General features: G+C 45.5%; 1 protein-coding gene across 5 annotated transcripts in view; it reads right to left on the bottom strand.

Annotated features, from left to right (window-relative positions):
- ARHGEF9 (Cdc42 guanine nucleotide exchange factor 9) overlaps nucleotides 1-21177 on the bottom strand; it is a 128025-nt gene that overhangs the window by 77826 nt on the left and 29022 nt on the right. The window contains exon 1 of one of the 5 annotated variants that reach the window (XM_042479350.1): nucleotides 7914-8121. The exons of 2 other annotated variants lie outside the window; for them this stretch is intronic. Coding sequence is in view for 1 of the 3 variants with exons in the window: in XM_042479346.1 (XP_042335280.1) it covers nucleotides 7910-7918 (9 nt within the window). In the remaining 2 variants the exon portion in view is untranslated. Of the gene's footprint in view, nucleotides 1-7909; nucleotides 8122-21177 lie in introns of those variants that run through there. 2 more of the 5 variants (XM_042479347.1, XM_042479346.1) reach the window with 2 other exon arrangements.

Genomic DNA, 21177 nt, shown 5'->3' with positions numbered 1-21177 from the left:
GATGAAGGTGGCCTATATCCAATGGCTAGGCCCACCTAAAGTTGATCCATTGCTGAATGTAAAGTTGTTCCTAAAGTATATCCCTTGGTCCAATGGGTCTTCTTTGGTTGGAAGTAACCATTGGAATTGGGCCAATCCAGCCAATCAGATCAAACTACCATAAAGTCACATCAGAATAGATACATCCTGACATCTCCAAAAGTGGAATAAAGCAGAACCAAATCCTCTTTGGCCCCATCGTCCTCACCTTCCTTATCAGCGGAGCAGAGAGATGTTGATCGATAATGATCTCTCTAAAAATGGAACGAAATATAAGCAAATCCTTATCGTCGGTCACAGAGGCATATCACAAGATCCCCATCCTCAAAGAAATGCGTCAGTCATGATAAGATAGCGATATGGCTAAAAAAATGTGATAAAACATAAGAAGATCCTCATCTTCACCAGTGCCACCATCCTCATTGCAAGGATACTGATCTCAATGCCTAGCATTCACTTGGCACGGGAAGGTGCTACTTCTCAGTGAAAGCATCAGGCAAATGGGATTTGGTGTGTGTGTGTGTGTGTGTGTGTGTGTGTGTGTGTAAAATCCTCTTATCTCAAGAGATACCTGCAGCTTTAAGGTACTGGAGTGGAGCGCTGGAGGAAGACGGCTGCCATGCACAGTGATGCTGGGGTTGCTATGATACTGCAGACAGCCTTCTTCTTGGGTACCGTAGCAAATAATTCGGAAGGCTGCTTAGGCAATGGCACTGCCAAGTAAGGGCTTTTCATCTCTAAGGTGCAGATGGTACCCATCATTGCTTAGAGCTCTTCTGGTCTTGGGCTGCATCTGCGCTGTACTCATCATTGCTAGGAGCTCTATTGGTCTTGGGCTATATCTGCACTGCAGAAATAATCCAGTTTGAGACCACTTTAATTGCCATGGCACCATGCTAGAGAGTTCTGGGAACTGCACTTCGTTATAGATAGAGAAAGGATATACATGGCATGGGGAGACTGCTGGAAGATCTGCTTAGGCTGCATCTGCACTACAGGAATAATCCTGGTTGACACCACTTGAACTGCCATAGGTCAATGCTATGGTATTCTGGGATTTGTAGTTTGTTGTGGCACCGGAGCTCTAGGATAGAGGAGGCTCAATGTCTCACAAAGCTACAAGTCCAAGAATCCCATAGCAGTGAGCCGTGGCAGTTAAAGTGGGATTATTTCTGCTGTGTGGGTGCAACATTATAGATGCAAGGTTGTTGTTTTGTAATAGGATGGCCCATCTCCACTTCTGACATTGTCCTACCTGCCTGGCAGGACCCATAGGATGAATGCAACATGGAAGCAAGATAGGGAGGAGGTTGCTGGAGTCCACAAACTCTACTCTTGGAAACTAAGTCTTATGGTAACTAAATCTATTTAAATCCTACTTGAGTTGTTGTTGTTGTGTTGTTATTGTCATTGTTGTGTGCCTTCAAGTCATCTCCAACTTATGGCATCCTTAAGGAGCCAGCATGCAGTGATTTGAGTGCTGGACTATGAGATCAGGGTTGAAATCCCCACTCAGCCATAGAGATCCACTGGGTGACCTTAGGCAAAGTCATACTTTCTCAACCTCAGAGGAAAGCAAAGCCAAACCTCCTCTGGACAAATTCCTTCTGTGAGTCACCTCAGCTCTCAATCTGGGAGAAAGGCAGCCTAATAAATACAATCAATAAAATAAAATAATAATGAATAACAAACAAATCCTGCCAAGGAAATCCCATGTGGGTTTGCCTTAGGGTCGCCATATGTTGGGACTGACTTGAAGGCACATAATAACAACAACAGCAACAAAGTGGACTTATCACAGCGTCTCCTTGGTGGGGTTGCCATTTCTTTCCTCCAAGGCCAAGAGAGTGTGACCTGTCCAAGGTGACACACTGGATCTCCATGTCCAAGAGGGGATTCCAACCCTGGCCTCCCAGAATCATACTCCATGGAAGGTCAAGTTTTTCTTGGTCAGATTTCTTTCTGGTTTGTCATGACTTACTCCTGAGGCTTAGAGTATGACTTGCTCCAGGGTCACCTGGTGGGTTTCCAAACCCTGGTCTCCCGGAGTCCTAGTCCAACACCCAAACTACTACTATACCCCACTGGGATTCTCCAACTAGGCCAGACCAGTGAGTGCATTGTTGTAGAGTGAGTTAGCACTTTCAATGATACTATGGCCTGTTCCAGACTGCCAAAATAAAGCTGCTTGGGGTCTCTTTGGAGGTATGCTGTTTAAATGATGCATGGGTCCTAAGAGTCCGGAGGTCGTGCCAAAGCCACACTCCATTCCTAAGCACTGGAGGGCAGCTTTGGTGCAGCTTCCGGATTCTTAGGATGCATGCATCATTTAAACAGCATACCTCCAAAGAGACCCCAAGCAGCTTTATTTTGGCAGTCTGGAACAGGCCTATGAGTCTATTTTAGGAGGAACTGCCAACTCCAAAGGCACCAGATCCTACCTGATCTTGGTAGATAGGCAGGGTTAGCCCTGGTTAGTACTTGGATGGGTGACCGCCAACAAACACCAGGTTATGTAAGCTATATTTCAGAGTACAGAATTGGCAAAACCACCACTGAGGATACCTCCCTAAGAAAACCCTATGAAATGCATGGGTCGCCATAAGTAGAAAGGCAACATGAAGGCAGAGACAGACACCCCCCCCCCCCCCCCCAAATATAGAGATGGAAATCCTGCAGGCCTCAAGATATAGTAGGAATGCATCTCCCAGTATTTTTCACCATTGCCTACGCTGGCTGGGGCTGCTGGGATGACAACATCTGGAGGGTGGCTTGATTTCCACTCCTGACCAACAAGATCCAGGCTTTATGCAGTTCATCCTAAAACCCATGTCCATGGAGACTTCCAAGGCAGCAGGTAATGGAAACCATTATGAAAGGAAAAGAATGGAAGGAAGGTCTGCCTTTCTTCCTGCCATCTTTAGACTATGAACACAGAAAGGGAGCATTTTAGGAGGGGAAGGCAATACATCTTGCCATGGCAATATTTAGCAGAAGCTACAGAAGAGCCTGACTTTGCAAGAGAGGCAGGGAGTGTGGAGTCCATTTCTATCACCAGCCTTCACATTTTGCAAAGTACTAAGCGTCACTGGCATCATCTGCCATGACTGCAAAGCTACTCAGATCTAATCTCCAAAAGTTGAAAAGATGTCCCAATCGGATTTTTCCCCTCTCCTTAGCCTATCCGCTGCTTAGAAAGCTACAACTTTCTGCACCTGATTTTCTTGCAGGTTATGTTCCTACGAGTTGACTTTGTCTCATGGTGGCCCTCTCCTAGGATATCACCTACAGCAGGGCTTCTTGAGATAGGCAACAGTGGTTTGAGTGTTGGACAAGGACTCTCTGGAGACCAGCGTTTGAATCCCAACTCATCCATGAAAATCCACTCAGTGACTTTAAGCAAGTTACACTCTCGCAGTTTCAGAGGATGGCAAAGGAGCAAATCTTGCCAAGAAAGCCCCATAATAGGTTCGTCTTAGGGTTGCCCTAAGTCAGAACTGATTTGAAGACGTACAACAAGGACCCATTATGCGCGAGTGGCAATTATCCCCCCCAATGTGTCATGGATCGACACCATATTTGTGCCCAATTCTTTCATGGGTGCAAACTCACCAGGAACCAACAGCTAATGGCCAAAACCAGTCCAGTCCACGTTGAATACCACTGGCTCACAGAACCAGATATTCCTTGGCAATCTCCTTCTCAAGTCCTAACACACTACGCAGTTATAGCACTATGATTCCGCTTCAGCTCCCATGGTTGCATTTCATGGAATCCTGAGGTTTGCAGGATTGAGAAGCTCTAGTGCCTCACCAAACTACAACTCTTAGGATTCCACAAGATGTTGACATGGCTATTAAAGTGGAATACACTGCTGTCACTGCATAGTATGAAAGGACCTCAGGCTTGACCTTGCTTAGCTTCTCAGACTGGAAAGGACTTGGTGCCTTTAGGGTATTTAGATACCTCTTCCTGGTTACCAAGTAAAAAAAAAAACCACTGGTGCAATTAGAAATGCATTTCTTTCGTTGGAAATGTGACTTTCCCTGGAGTGAGTCCACCCAACCTTTTGTCTGCAGTCCTACACATGCAATCCTACCAATGCGCCAAGTCTCACTGACTACCCTTCCCGGTGGTACCTTCTTCGAAAGCAAGGTATATCACAAGGGTATGCAAAGATATGGACACCCAGGGCCACTGGTAGCCCCTCAAAGCCTTTTCTGCGGCCCCCAAACTCTGGGCCACCCCTTTTTCAAGCTCTGAAAGGCCTCCTCTGGAAGTCTTCCAAAGCTGAAGCAAAAAAGCAAGAGGTAGTAATGCCTTTCCAGCTAACTATAGTATGGCTACCATCCCCTTTTCAAGGCAGACGTTAATTTGATGGTTTCTGGGTTTGTCTGTTCATTTGTTCATCTTCATCCAAGAGTCCTTTCCACCAAACGCAACAAGACTTCACAAGCAAACCATGCGTGGAATCAGGCCATTCGAATCTGGAAGTTCACCCCATTCAATTTTTAATCCACATTGGGCTTTCTATGTCTCCTTTCTCCGGGTGACCAACAATATACAGCATATGATTCTGGTGTCTTTGATTCCTTCAGTCTTCAAGAAAAAAGGGAACGAATACCCTAGCAATGATTTATAGCATTGGTTCTGAATGGTGAGCTTTCAGGCTGCATTTAGAACCTGCATCTGTCATTTTGGCAAGGCTCTTCAGAAACAGCAGCGTTCTGTGACCGTTGCCATTAGCTAATATGCCTCCTGCGATGTACCTAAAGGCACCCCAAATTTGCTTGCAGGGATGCCCAAACTACTGGGGGTCGAGGAGTACAATGGCTAAAATGAAAATAAATAATTAAACAAATAAATGTATCACGGAGAGAAAAATTAGTTCACATGCTAAATGTTCTCTCTCTCACTCATGCGCACGCAAAGCCGATCTGGCAAAAACTCTCCACATTTTGCAAAATGTGATTCATCCAGGTGGCAGTGTGGCATTTGCCTGTTGCCAAGCAAAGCCCGGCTGCCGTTATTTTTGGATAAACACATTCCCACTGAACCTTAGCGAAACAAGCAACGTTCTGAGATGCTAAAAACCACGTCTCCATCCACCCATCTCCGATGACTCATGCTCCCATCCCTCCTGGCCGGTTATATCACTCCACATTTCTTCAGGATCAAAAGAAGAGGAGGCAAAGGGACTTCTATACAATCTCCTTCCTGGAAAAAGAATGATAATAAAGGAGTTTGAAGAATCCAGCCAAACCATTTTGTCTCACGGTGGCACCAGCTTGTGAGTGAGGCTAAATACTTAGGGGAACGCATGGTCCGAACCAAATGGTCTCGCTGGAGATGGTTCCTCAGACCCACAGAAACTTCACAAAAGAATTGGTCACACCTGTTCCTTCGAGTTCGCCAACAAGTGAGCAAGACAAGATCTACCTGAAAATGCAAGCAGTAGCCTTTTGACAATATTGCTGACACTGATTGTATATATTCAGTCTTATATTCAATATGATCGGCTGGAATCCTGTTGGTTGATCTGCACTAGGGTCATTGAATCCATTGTTGAATGCTGAGCTGACACAGAGGGGAATCCAACTGATTCGCTTGGTCTGTGCTAGCTTAGAGAGCCAGCATGGTGTAGTGGTTTGAGCATTGGACTACAACTCTGGAGAACAGGGTTTGAATCCACGTTTGGCCATGTAAACCCACTGGGTGACCCTGGGCAAATCACGCTCTCTCAACCTCAGTTGAAGGCAATGGCAAACCTCCTCTGAACAAATCTTGCCAAGGAAACCCCAGGATAGGTTGACTTGATAGGGTCGCCATAAGTCAGAAATGACTTGAAGGCACACAACAACAACAACAACAACAACAACAAACTCTAGTCTAACCCTAACAAAAGGAATTAAGCCATCATCATCTTCATCATCCTCATCTCCATCATCCCCAAATACAACAAGAAACCCCCAGCGCTTTCCCACCAGCTTGTCTTTACGATTTTATCAAGTTGAGGAACCCAGCTGGTGATACTCTTCTTAATGTCATACGTGACTCTTCACAATAGTGTCTAACTGTACACTCAGCTTACACACATATGTTCTCTCTTACACATTCGGCCATATTGAGCAGATAAAGCCTGGAATCCTGTTGGATACTCTCAACCAGAGTAGACCGATTCAACGAACTGTCAAATATTAAAAGTCAACACATAGATAAATTCCACTGATTCAACTGGTCAACTACAGGTAGGACTATTAGCAGAGTTCACGCTTAAGACTATGTGCTAGGAATGAAGTAAGCAGCAGAACAACCTCTAATTGCTTGTAGTTATGATAAAATGTAGGCATCCTTGGGATGAAAGCAAGCACAAATGCATATGCAAATACACTGTGTGCCTGCATGCTCAGACACATGTGGACACACATATGGATTCATGTATATATTAACTAATTAATTAATCATTTACAGGATTCCTCCCCTCTGGGACAACCATTTCAAAAGCAGTAGTGGGGTTGCATCCTATCCTACTCTTCCTATTCACATGGTTTCAGGAAGAAGTCATCATTCAAAGAGGCAATTTGGGCAACTTGAGGTCTCTCTGGGCCTAAATGCCTCCAAGGCACCAGATCCCATCTGATCTTGGAAGCATGAGTCTTGGTGAGTACTTGGATGGGAGACCGTCAACAAATACAAGTGCTGTGGGCTATATTTCAGAGGAAGGAACTGGCAAAACCACTTCTGAGGATCCCTTGCCTAAGAACATTCTCTGAAATTTATGGGGTCTCCATAAGTCAACAGGAGACTTGAAGGCACATGTGCACACATAGGTCTCTCTGATCATGACCAACACTCCTCCAGAACAATTTTTGCTTCTCTTTTCCCCCTCCTGCTTTAACAGAAAGATGACCAAACCTCTCTTTGCCCAGTCTTGTAACCCCTCATTCAGCACTTTGTTCTCAAGGAAATCAATGGCAATGAAGTCACTCTAAGCTTCCCATTTGGAAATCATGTTCTCTCAGTGGTGGGTCAAGACATGCCTTCATCCCCCCCCCCCTTTCCCTTGCCAGCTTTGAAGCCCCAAAGACTCTTGGAAACAGAGAAGGAAGAGAAGCATGCTTTCAAGAAAACAACTACAACAAAGCCCTCTTTTCTTCTCTTTGCCAGTTTGCAAAGACGGGGAAGAAACCAGTTGCAGCCCAAGTCCAGCTGGTTGCTTTTTTGCTACCAGGTTGGACCCAGCAACCGCAAAGACGGTGGCATGAAGGAAGGTTTTGAGGATTCAAGTCACACTCTCAAGGCAATGAACAACCCCAGCACCCCTCTTTCAAAGTGGCTGAAGCTTTTCAGACCCATTCCCTTTCCTTTGATCTTCACTATTATCCATCAACCCAAATGTAATGTCGAATCTGCACTTGCCACCTTTCCAAAGGCATCCGCTTTTGCGATGGCTTGGCAGAAAGTGACACTTATTTTGGTCCCAAGCCAAAATATATCAGGGTCATTACCCTGAAGGGCTTTGGCTTTCTTCTTTCTTTCTCATTTTTGTTTAAAGCCAATATAACCAGCCTTACATCGCTTGTTCGGTAGCAAACCCCCTCCTTTGCTTTGAAATCTCACCCTTCCATGGATCCTTTGCACATGACAAGAAATCCAGGCAGTGATTCGGTGCAGAGAGACCGACATGTAAAGCCATCAATATCAAAACAAATATGCACAGATCTTTGCTGTTTCATATATTTTTAAGCAAATATCAATCCATCTGTCCATCAATCGATCATAAATAAGGAACGGGGCATTAAGCAAATACACTTACAGGCATGCTTAAAAGACAAGACATGACAAAAGATTTTATGGAGAGATAATATACCAACGTCATACAGATCACGACGAGGCCATGTTGATGCTCTTGGCTGCTCTTCCCCTTTCAGAAGAGACAATTCTCTCTGTAATGTATGTAATCTCTCTCTCTTTCTCTCTCTTGGGTTGGTTTGTTTTTTATTGAGGGGGCCAAAAACAATGTTTTTTGGGAAGGGGGGATGCGTCAGTTGGTTTTGTGGTGGTTTTTGCAACGTGGCGGAGCTTCACCTCCTCCTTCTACCAGGGGACCACAAGAAGAAGTAGAAAAACGAACAGATTGGCACAACCAAAAAAAGAAAGCAGCGGAGATGACGGTGTTGGTGGTAAGGATTCAAGAAGAAAAATATGGATCGTGGGAAGCCCAGCCCCGGTCCGTTCAGCGGGTTCCCAAGAAGAACATGAGGATGACGTTGACCAGGAGCAAGACCACGATGACGGCGAAGACCACCACCGTCTGGACATCCAAGGTCATGGTGCAGTGCAGGACGCTGTAGTGTTCCAGGTGTGGAGCTGGGAGGCTGGGCGCTGTCAACCTCTGCTCGGCGAGACTGTCCATACATCCACCATGCTAGAAGAGAGGAGGAGGAGGCAAAAGGAAAGACAGTCTCTGTCTCCCTCTCCTCTCTCTCTGGCTCTGGCTCTCTTCTGCTTGGTCTCGGCCAACTCTCTGGCTCACTCACTCGCTGGCTTTGCTTGGTAAGGTGCTTCAGCTTTGTATATCTATATATATATCGCTCTATATTTGGAGGCGCGGTGCGTTGGTTGGGTCGGCTTGGGCAGACGTGCCTGTTGCTTGGTATTCCTTCCTCTTGCCTTGTCTTCCCCCTTTCTCTCTCTCTAATAAGCCTTCTTTTTCATTCTTTTCTGTCCCTCTGGTCTGGGCAGCTCCTAAGCTCTCAGCCTCTGCTGGAAGAGCACAGCAGCATCGCCAACCAGTTGAGTGCCGGAGAAGATGCTCAAGGAAGAAAGGATGGAGGGAGGGAAGGAGGGAGGGAGGGAATGAAGGAGAAAAAGGAGGAGGGTGATGGGGGGAAGGGAGGGAGGGAGGGAGGGAGGGAATGCAAGGAAAGGCACCTGGTGGGAGAGCTGGCAGAGGAGGCTAAGTGGCGTTGGGGTCTGATGTGGCCAAAGCTTCCTCTCCCTTTGGGTGCTTGCTTTCCCCTCTTGTGGACCCTCCTGCCTGGATTTGTCAAGGCAGCATCAGACAGCAGCAAACAGAGGAGGAGGGAAGAAGGAGGAGGAGGAGGAGGCTGGGCCAGCTGAAGGGCTTTGCAAGCTGCCACTGAGGCTGCCTCTGGTTGCTCTGGCTCTGGCTCTTGCTGCTGCTGCTGTTGCTGCTGCAGCATCTCTCTCCTCTCCAGGCAGAGAGACCCCTCTGCATACTAATGGAAGGAGGGGAAGAAGGAGCCAGGAGGATGCCACTCACAGCCCTGGCAGGGAAGGGAAGGGAGCAATGGTTCCTCCTTTCTATTTTTCCTTCCTTCCTTCCTTCTTTCCTTCCTTCTTCCATCTATTCCCCTTCATTCATTTTTATTCTTTCCTTCCTCTTTTCTCTCCTCTCTTCTCTTCTCTTTCCTTACTTTTCTCCCTCAACTCCCCTACTTCTTTTAAACCCCTTCCTTCCTTCCTTCCTTCCTTCCTTCCTTTTCCCTCCCTCCAAATCCTTTTCCTTTTCCTCTCTTTACCCCTTCACCTCCCTCTTGTGTTTATCCCTCTTCTTTTCCTCCTAACTTATTTTCTTTTTTCTTTTCTTTTCCTCCTTCCTTTCTTCCCTCCTTTAACCTCTCCCTCCCTCCCTCCCTCCCTCAATTCCTTCCTTCCTTCCCCCCTTCCTTTCCTAACTTATTTTATTTTTCCTTTCTTTCCCTCCCCCCACTTTTCTCTCTTTTATACCCTTCCTTCCTTCCTTCCTTCCTTCCTTCCTTCCTTCCTTCCTGTCTCATCCTCCCTCTGCCCTTTTTCTTTTCCCACTTGTACCTCCTACTCCCTTGCCCCATCTTTTTTCTTTCCCTGCCCTCCGCCCCTCTCCTCCTCTCCTTTCTTCTCTCTTTTCTCCCTTCCCTCCCTCCACTCTTTTGTGTTTGCTGTTTCTCTCCATCCTTTCTTCTTTTCTTTCACCAGAGAAAGAGCCAATGCCGACTTAGAAAAAGAGACTGAAAGGGAAGGAATGACATCAGCTTCCATGAGTTATTAGCCTGCCATAGCAAGACAGTTGTTTCATGGTTATAGCAACCTCATTCTCCAAATACAGACCTTTTATGGAGACCAAAGCAGCATCACCATCACCAGATCCATCCTATAAGCAATAATTGATAAAACTCTCTCTGGTGTACAACCAGAAGCCTGGTCCTGTTTTTCACCTGACAGCCCCAAGCAGAGAAGGCCTACTGGCTATTGGCCATTTCATGGCTATTGTTAGCCCATGATACCTAAATGGAACCGCCACATTCAGAGCCAGTCCACACCTGAGCATCAGATTAGAGGATGGAAGATGGAAGAGTCAGGTAGTTTTCAGGTCCTGCTTTTGACACTTCCAAAAGCACTTGAATGGTCCCAATTGGAAACAGAAGCAGTTGGTGCATTATGCTACTGATAGACTTCTCTGATCCTGAGCATCAGTAGCCCTAAGGAAGGCAGCGTAACATGACTACTTCTCACAGAGGTAGTAAAACTGTGTCTCAGTGGTACCCTAGCATCAAAGGCCATTTTGGACCCACTAAAGTTTCCACACAGTTTCCAAAGGCAGCTCCACAAAGAGCATGTTCCACTTATCCAAAGAGGACATCAGCCTGACATGTGTCACCATAGCAAGACTGGACATCTCCAGGGACAGGTTTACCGGCGCAAATGGAGCTGAACTCTATGCAACCCTGACATACGATCTCAGCCAACATGTTATTGACATTACTAACATGGCGTTCGGAAAAGAGCATGTAATTAAAAAACACATCTCATTAAAAAGAAGTTCGGTGGAGGTGCTGGCTTTTTAGAAGAGCATGCCAAGTTCTGTAGACCTGTTTAAAAGGATTTTTGTACGTAGATCATTGAGGGGAAAGTCCTGGGGGCCACATCCCACAGATCAAATATGGCCCACATGGGGGTCTTGTGGCAGCTAGAAACGCCAAAGAGATCCTACGCTGGATCATCAATAGCATTATAGTGGCTAGATCAGAGGTTCTCAACCTTTGATCCTCCAGCTGTTTTGGACTCCAGCACCCAGAAGCCTTTGCCAGTATGGCCAATGATGGGCAAATCTGGGAGAGGAAGTCAAAAACATCTGGAGGACCAGAGGTTGAGAACCACTGTTCTGGATCAAGGAAAGTAATAGCACCAGTTTATTCTGCATTGGTCACACCTCATATGGAATATTGTGTAATGTTCTTGGCACCACAAGAAAGATGTGGACAAGCTGAAGAGTGTCCAGAGGAGGGCAACCAAAATGATGGAAAGACTAGAAACCACCAAGTCCTATGAGGAGCGGGTTAGGAATCTGGGTATGTTTAGCCTGGAGAAGAGAAAGTTAAGGGGCGACATGATAGCCATACTTAAATATTTGAAGGGATGTCATATTGAGGGTGGAGTGTGGTTGTCTTCTGCTGTTCCAGAGATGAGGACATGGTGCAATGGATTCAAACTATAAGGAAAGAGATTCCACCTAAATGTTAGGAGGAACTTCCTAACAGTAAGAACTGATCAACAGAATGCTGCCTTGGAATATGGTGGAGTCTCCTTCTCGGAAGGTTTTTAAACAGCGGCTGGATGCCTATCTGTTGGATATCTTTGGACTGTGTCTTCCTGCATGGCAGGGGTTGGATCAGATGATCGCTTCAAACATTACGATTCTGTGAAATCCTTTGAGTCCATCCCTATTTTAACCAGTCTGGTGAGACTCTCCTTCATCGCTGAGGTTGCCCACCATGGAATATGCTTCTTCTCATTGACCTCCGCGTCCTTCGCCAGAACGAATGCGAAGCACCGAGGTGATGGAAGAAGCCGTTGATTCACAATAGCTCCTAATCAGCTTAGCTTCGTGCGGCATATTTTGTATTCATGCCACAATGGTATTAACAGCATCGCTCAAAGATGGAGGCAGGATGTTGGCAGAATTGATGCTGTTCCATTAATCTTGTCCCAGAATAGCAGTGGAAATAGCAAGGAGGGTGAAGGTAAGGGGTAGGCAAAGGTGAATCTTGGAAAGCTTTGGGCCTCGAAGGAAGGAAAGAAGGAAGGAAGGAACAAAGGGAGGGACATTGAGAATCTTTGGGAGGAAGGAAGTTATGAGCCATTGTGAATGATGATCTGACTAACTGAAAGGCAGAAGTTGATGAGCTTTTGTAGACTTGAGCCTACTTCTTACTACTAACATGCATCTGAGGCTCATGTCTATAAAAGCTCATGCAACCACTTCTTTCCATCAATCTCAAAGTTACTACAAGATCCATTTGCATGTGAAACGGTTGTAAAAGCCCTACTTATGCAACCAATAGTTCACTCGTACGATGGCTGAAAAATAACTCCACATGTAAAAGGAATGTGAAGGATTCGAGAGTGTTGTGAAATATGAACCCATGACTCCATCGCTCACAAACGTTGGTTGGATGTCTCTGCCGCCACATTAACTACGATGTCCTTCCGAGTGGCTTGGCTGTCATATCTGGATCATTTGCTATGATATCTGCACATTTACACTCTTAAAGGGGGATCCGAAGGGCTTTCGGATCTGCTCCAAATGTTCATCCCAACTGAAAAATTAAGGGCTCGAAGCTATTTTAAATGGCAAATTAAGCACTTAATAATTATCTTAATAACACTTTGCATTTTTCCCTGAGAAGCTATGTGCCTTCCAGTATATTCGAGTATAATATTAATTTGATGTATTGATTTAAAATTTTCCCCCTGTCTTGTCTCAATCTCACAATATAAAGGCATAGAATAGAAGCGATTCTCTCTGAAATGGGTAAAGGAGCCCATAACGTCGGGTTGGATAACATGAATTTTTTCCTGGCTTATAATTTCCAGCCGTGGTTTAATGGTCTGGAGGTCAGGGTTCGAATCCCTGCTCATCCATGGAAACCCACTGGGAGACTTTGGGCAAGTCACACTCTCTCAGCCTCAGAGGATGGCAATGGGAGAACCTTGCCAAGAAAACCCTGTGACAGGTACACCTTACAGTCACCATATGTCAAAACAAGCAACAAACACAAGATAAACTCTTATTTTAAATTATCGTTACGGTGTTAGAAAGGCAGGCCATAAAAGGAATGTCTCTCTCTTTCTGTCTCTCTTGTAGGCCGCTGTGAAGAAAAAAGTGGACTAAACAGGCCTTTGGCTTCATCCAGCCTGGCGCTTTCATAGGTCCCCATGTTCTAAAGAAGACAAAGCCAGCGAGATGGAGGAACGGTCTCTGATCTAAAATGCAGCCGATCCCTCTTGTGCATGCTTTTATCTGGGATATCACACTGGAAAGATTTTGAAACAGTCCAAACCAGGACAAATGCGAAATCCCCCATCGCTAGCCCAGCCGCCAAAAGGCAAGAGAAGAAAAGCCTCTCATCGAGATGCTGCAGCACGCGCCGGCTTATGCCAGCCAGTTACAAAACGGATTTCTCCCACACTCTTCTCTGACAAAGACTGGTATTAAATGGGCAGGACTGGATTCTGCCAACCGCACCAAGAGCCTGGGGTCTCCTTGTCACCAAATGTCCCTGTTTCTCAGGTCCCTTTCTACCATTGTCCCTCCACTTCGCTCGGGTAGAAAGCTTTCCTGCAAGGGGTTGCTTTCCCTAGCCCTGGGTCAAAATCCACAGGGAGAAGATCATTCTGCTATTTTAAATCCCCGTTTATAAGGTTTATTCATCTGTTAAGATACCAGAGTAACAAACAAGATTTCATCCTGGGTTGGCCAGCGGATGAGGTGATAACCATGCTTTCAAGTCCTTTCAAGAACTGGAAGCTCCTCAAAATTCTAACAAACCTTTTGATGCAACTTGGGGACAATTGTTTTGTCTCCAAACCATGCAAAAAGCCTTCCAAATTAATAAAATCACAGGAAAATACCTCCATCCCATCCTCACAAGCACCTCAGATTATTGTGTGCCCCTCCCCAAAAAAATCTCCATTTTCATTTGCAGACCTTCTCAAAATGGCGACAAGTCATGACGTAACTAACATCGCTTCCTGGATGGAGTGGACTAGAATGCAAGGTACCTCCTCACCAAACTACAACTCCCAGAATGCCATAGCTAAGACCCAGGGCAGCTCAAGTGCAATCAAACTCCTATAGCTGTATACATCATCATCATCATCATCATCATCACATTTATTTGTTTCCCACTTTTCTTCCAAGACTGAGACCCAAAGCAGCTTACAGTCTAAAAACATAGTACATTTAAATGCACACAAGACTGACAATTCATTGGTTCCTTAAATTGTATCTACCAATTCTTCCATATTGATATGGAAGAAGCGACTTGAAAATAAGAGATGCCAGTTATCCTTAATGGGCACGAACTCTACTGGCCTCCAGATAACCCTGTTGTCAGCAAATCTTGCAAGATCTAGACACCTCCAGATACATATAGAGAAGGGATATAAATTTGCTCAGTGGGTGAACGCATGCAAAGGCTCCATCGCAGAACACTAAACTGCGGCACAGTCACAAGGCGCATGTTTTTCAGCATAGAAGATCCTAGGTTTAACCTGCGGCAACTCTAAGCACTGCTGGCAAAGATCCCTGGTTTCAAACTTTGGAAAACCATGGCTTCCAGTATAGTGAATGAAGATTTCAAAACAAATCAAATTTTAGAAGCATTGTGAAGATGGCAAAAGAGGGATGGGGAAACAAAGGCTTTCAGTGTCAGGTTGCAGCAGCATGCATTAAATAAACAATATAATCCAGTCTATTTTGGCTACTGCTATGGTAGCCGCATGCCCACAAAAAACAGGCAAGGTAAACTGCAGGTGCCCCCACTGAGTATATGCAGCAAAACAGGGAGAAAAGGGAGAGAATAGATAGGTTTGCTCCACCAGTTACTCCTTGTTGTTGTAGTTGGTGTGGGTCTTCAAGTCATTTCCAACTATGGCAACCCCAAAGGTGATCCTATCCACATTTTCTTGGCAAGATTTGCTCAGAATATGTGGGTTTGGGGCTTGATCCCATTTTCTGTTTTCACTTTCCTCTGGGCAGACATGCAGCAAACCAGTAGGATCCAAGGTAGCGACTAAGACTAGCCGGATCAAATTGGGAATTGAAAGCTGCTGCCACACTGCAGAATTAATGCAGTTTAGCATTGCTTTAAGTGCCATGGCTCAGTGCTCCAGAATTCTGGGATTTGTCATTCTGTGCGCTATTTAGCCTTCTCAGTCAAGAGCTCTGGTGCCACAATACAAATCCCAGGATTCCCTAGCATTGAGCCATGGCAGTTAAAGGGGTGTCAAGCAGCATTAACTCTGCAGTGTGGCAGCAGCTTTCAATTCCCAATTTGATCCAGTCTTTTGACAACTTTGTTTCAAGGAGTTATACCACTGCCAAGGGATGGATTAGATGACTCTTGGGGATCCCTTCCAACTCTCTCTGGGGAACACCAATTCAACTGGTCACAGTTTCAAGGCCAGAGTATGAATCCAGCCATTAAATCTTTCTCCTCCTTTGTCCATAAAGGACCCGAATCAAAGCAGAAGAGTTCAAAAGATTTATAATGAGCAGAATTTCAATATCTGGAGAGGAATCCCAAAAGCACAGCGGCTCACATCCAAGGCCTTTTAGGGACGTGTGTTCCCATTAGCTATTGGGGTTACATAATAGGAAGATGTTTTGTTTTGGCTCTCTCAACTACCGATCCTCCCCTCCCCTCCTCCTGTTGCTCTTCGACAATGATATTATTGAAGACTGAAAGAATTTGATAAAGCTTTCATAATCAAACAGCTTGGTTGCTCCGAGAATGAGGAACGCGCCATGGGTGGCACAGCGGGCTGGCACCTGCTCTGCATGCCGAAAGGTTTGGATTGGATCTCCAGATAGAGGAGGTGGTGCCAATCAGTGTGGATCCACAATGGGCACATCTGGATCTACCGTGGGCCGGATTGCCTCTAAAAATGTGGGCCGCCTGCAATGCCAGCTGATAGGGCAGTGAATCCACCCCAGGCTCTAGTCTGAACTTTATGGATGCGGGCAAGAAATCCCCATGCACTATTTAATTACCTAGTAACCTTAGTTATGTAGTTTGTCTCTAGAGAGCCAGCATGGTTAGTGGTTTGAGTGTTGGACTACAACTCTGGAAACCAGGTTCCGATTCCCTGCCTGGCCACGAAACCCACTGGGTGACCATGGGCAAGACACATGCTCTCAGCCTCAAGGGAAGGCAATGGCAAGCCCCCTCTGAACAAATCTTGCCAAGAAAACTCCACGATAGGTTCACCTTAGGGTTGCCATAAGTCAGAAACAACTTGAAGGCACATAACAACAAGAACAGTTTCTCCAGGCCTGATGCTTCTTTCCAGTCCTGACTTACTGGACAGCAGCTCCTGCAAGCAACAAGGGTCACTTCTTCTGTTTGCAGCAAACAGATCTTTCCACCTCCTCCTGCCACTGATCTCCGATGTGACAGTCAAAAGCAAGATCCCTGTCATAATTGCTCCTCGCATGAGAGATCTCTCTCACAGGAGGCAGCTGGAAGCATCAGTTTGTTGTGAGCCCCATCTCTCACATTGGCTGCTGCCTGGTAGGTCACAATTGGAGGTCTTTCACAACCCCTACATATTCCCTACACTATTGAACACATGTCGTTGTTGTTGTCGTGTGCCTTCAAGTCATTTGCAACTTCTATTGTGTTTCTGAGAAGGTATTTGGAGCATAAATAAATTAATATCCACAAAAATGTTTGGATCCGGGGACAGAGAGCACACCATGGTCCACATTTTCCTCATCTATGATACAGAGCAGAGGTTCCCAGACCTTGGTCCCGCAGATGTTTTGGACTTCAGCTCCCAGAATTCCATACTGTTGGGCAAGCTAGCTGGGGCTTCTGGGAGCTGAAGTCCAAAACACCTGGTGGAACAAAGTTTGGGGATCGCTGATCTAGAAACATATGGTAACCATGAAACCCAAAACAGAATCAGCAGAGTTTGGCTGAATCCTACCTTTCGTGGATGATTTATGTTAACGATTCTTGCAATAGGTGCTATTTCCAGTGTATTTTGAGAATAGGCATGTTGTTGACTAAACCCCAAAAGATGATTGATCATTGGAGAGGTTGTCATGACCCAACTGGGTACCAGCTCCAACCCTGTTCAGAACTCACTTGGCGAAGCGATGAGCTAATATTATCCTCTCCATGGGAATCAAGTAATGTTTCAGCGACTCCAAAAGGGGAGCATGGGCTCCTATATACAAGGGCTGTCTGGCTTTTCCACATTCAGAGAAGGATGGTTCAGAACTCCCATAGCAATGGGGCAAGGAATCCATTTTGCGCAACGGAGACATTGCTCCCCACCCACCCGGTTGAAAGGGAGCGAGACAGCTGTGTGCAAGCTTGCAGAAGGATTGACTGCCAGAGGGAATCACACTTATACAACCTCTGAGAAAGCACAACCATGCATGCAACTATTTTCATGCGAGGATAATGCTCCCACAAGGTTTTGGCTGAAGTCCACATGGCTATAGGGGAAACATCAGCACACAGGAAAGGTTCAAGCCCACATTCCAGATGAAGGAGGGAATGATCGGACTGTGCATAAAGTACCACGATTCTAAGTTCCTCACACCCACATGGTGTTCTTTTAATCACAGCAATGGCATGCGATCACAGAGCCATGCTCACAAGTGGCACATGTGGGAAGCAACCTTTTCCGAAGTGACCTGATGTTGGCCTGATGTGTGGGTGCTCTTAGTCATGTATGGGTTGACCATCCTCTCCATCAGCTAGTATCTCCCTTTCTGATGGATTGGACCAAGATGAGAAACGGAGTGCTTGCATGCTCATGAGTTGACTAATTAAATAATTGTTCATGGCTAATTAAATAACTGTTTGCCGATTAATGAACAATCGCTCAGAGGTCTGGAAACCAAGGCTAGCAAAGGATGACTTAGAAAGCTGGGTAGGCTTACCTTGGAAAAGTGAAGATGGAGAAGACATGACCACCATCCTTAAATATCGGAAGTGATGCCATGTAAAATATGGAACATTGCCATTGGAGTGGACATGTATGGAGAGGACGTGTGGGGGTTTGCTCCTGTCCTATCTGGGGGGCACTTTTCTCCATTCCACCTTTTCCAAAATCAAGCCAGTCAGTTTTCAGAGGAGAATTTTTGGCTTGCAAAGAGAGCAGGTGTGCTTTCTCTATTGTCTTGGTGATCTTTCCACCAAGGACGTGGCTTGCAGTTGGCATGCATCAAACCTACTCCAATAGCATCCCGATCAGTCTGGAGGGGCACTTTGTTCCAGCAAGTGAAATTGTCACAGATGTGGTAGGAAGCTTGTCAAAGGGAATTTTTGAACGGTGACCAAAGAGGTCCAGGGATGAGCCCCTGATGACCGCAGACAAGCAATCACGATTATATATATATATATATATATATATATATATATATATATATATATATATATCACTGCTGCCTAGGGAGATTCAAGGACTGTTGCCATCCTTCTCATAGGTACCCTTGGTGGGGACCCAGGATACAAGGTCTTCCAAGTGGCTTCCTCCAAGCTCTGGAACTCCCTTTCTAGGGAGGTTAGACTGGTACCCTACTTGCTATCTCTCTGTAGGCAAGTAAAGACCTTTATGTTTCAGCACAGCCGTTCTCAACCTGTGGGTCGTGACACCTTTAGGGGTCGAACGACCCTTTCACAGGGGTCCCCTCACCTATGACCATAGGAAAACACATATTTCCGATGGTCTTAGGAACCGAGACACATGGTTGGGGGTCACCGCAACATGAGGACCTGTATTAAAGGGTCGTGGCATTAAGAAGGTTGAGAACCACTGTTTCGGCAGATCTTTGAGGTCCTTTTGCAAGGTGCTGTACTGCTAACACTCATCATTTTCTTTGTAATGATCATGCTTTTAATTGCTTTCATTTAAATTTAATTGCTTTTAATTCTATTGATAGTTTAAATATATATATATATATATATATATAAGCTTTAGTATGATACATTTTTTGAAGCTGGATCCAGTTTGGCTTCTGCAAGCTGCCTTGAGTCTTAGAGTGGGGGAAAGTTGTCTGTTCAACGGCAACTGCCCCCACCTTCCCTCACCACTAGACCACTAGACCAACAACAGCTTTTCTCCGACAACAGGGTGATTTTATGTTTTATTTTAATTATGCGATCATCTTCTCAAAATGTTACTCGGCAAATTGGCACAGCGCAGCTTGAGAGGCTCCGACACGGTGTGGGAACAGGCGAGGGACGTTGCTTGGATATTCGATTCTGTGCATGCGGGAAGGGGCAGCACATAGATTGTGTAGGAGGATAAGAGGGGGATAAAGAAACTGTGGATGTTTAGCCAGCTACGCAAAGATACGTACGCACCCACATCCCTGTGGACAAAGGAAGGCTCTAGAATTCAGTTCACCCCTTTATCTAGTTTCATTTATTATCAAAGGATCCAGAGGGCTGGATTTAAGGCATGGTTTCGCAGCAAGGGAGCACTAGATATGGGGCAAAATGCATCCTTGTTGCATGCCTTCTGACTTACGACAACCCTAAGATAAACCTATCAGGGGTTTTCTTGACAAGGTTTGTTTAATAAAAGTTTGCTCTGGGGCTGAGAGAGTGTGACATGCCCAAGGCTACTCAGTAGGTTTCCATGGTCAAGCGGGGATTTGAACCCTGGTGTCCCAGGGTCCTAGTCCAACCCTTAACCAATACAATACATTGACACTGTTTCGATGGCATGACTGCCATAGTTACACAGTGGTTGCACTGCAGCACCCTTTTCTGCTGTGCATCTGTCAACATGACTATTAATTGCCCCGCTGAACAATGTTGGATGCACAATGTTTTCTATTTCTGCGATCCCAGTTAATAAAGTCAAATGTTGATGGCACTGATAAATACGTATGCACCAAAATATAGAGAAACAAAATGGTTCCCAATTGCCAATGGGGTCAGGAAAGGCTGCGTCCTTTCATCGTATCTATTCAACTTGTATGCAGAAATTATTATACAAAGAGAAGGCTTGGACATAGAAGAAGAGGAAGTGAAGAAAGGAGGAAAGGACACCAACAATTTAAGGTATGCAGATGACACCATAATACTAGCAGAAAACATTACAGGCCTGGAACACCAACTGAGGAAGATCAAGGAAGAAAGCACAAAGGCAAGCTTCCTGCTGGACATGGAGAATCTGCATGAATTCAACCTAAACAATGAGGAAATAGAAACAGTAAAAGAGTTCTCATATTTGGGATCAAACATTGACCAGACTCAATGGCTCTATTCTAGTCAGGACTAACAACGAGACAATGTGAGATATGATTGTCATTGGGGAACTTGGCTCTTGAATATATCCACTGCGCATGGCTCAGTGTTGGTCTAGGACACTGGGAAACCAGGGTTCAAATTTTGTTTTCTTTCACCAACCTCCAGGGTTGTTTTTTTAATGATTTCGATTTGGTGGGGGGGGGGGGGCAGACTTATATATATAGACTTATATTTTAAACTTGCTAGGGGTAACTGAGGTATAGTGGTTTAGGCGCTGGCCTATGACTCCAGAGACCAGATCAAATCCCCACTCAGCCATAGAAACCCTGGGCAAGTCGCACTCTCTCAGCCACAGAGGATGGCAAAGGCAAAAACCCCTCTGAACAAACCTTGCCAAGAAACCCTTGTAATAAGTTTGCCTTAGGGTCACCATAAGTTGGGAGTGACCTGAAGACACACAACAATTGTTCGAAGGCCAAAAAAGGACAACCAGTGTAGGAGACCAATCGATTCTGGCCAATGTATACCTCCTCGCATTTCAGCTTGCTTCCCACAACGATGTCAGGTGCCTTGAGTGCTTTTTGTTGGTGGAAAGATGTGGGAGAAATATCAGTTTCACAATCTACTTGGTGTTCCCATCTGGAGCGCTGGACCATCAATGACTCAGATGCTAGCCAAGAATCTAGGAATCAGTGAGGCATTGTTGAATAATTTAGCATGTTCCAAGCAGTATTGCTCTTCGGAAATTTTGCTGTTTTGATCCCATCTATGGCAATTGCGTTCAGATGTCTTGTCAGCCCAATCATCATCATCATCATCATCATCATCATCATCATCATCATCATCATCATCA

Source organism: Sceloporus undulatus, chromosome 7, assembly GCF_019175285.1.
Source record: "Sceloporus undulatus isolate JIND9_A2432 ecotype Alabama chromosome 7, SceUnd_v1.1, whole genome shotgun sequence".
NCBI lineage: Eukaryota > Metazoa > Chordata > Lepidosauria > Squamata > Phrynosomatidae > Sceloporus > Sceloporus undulatus.
The sequence above is the reverse complement of the archived record's forward strand: the minus strand, read 5'-3'. Positions and strand labels throughout refer to the sequence as shown.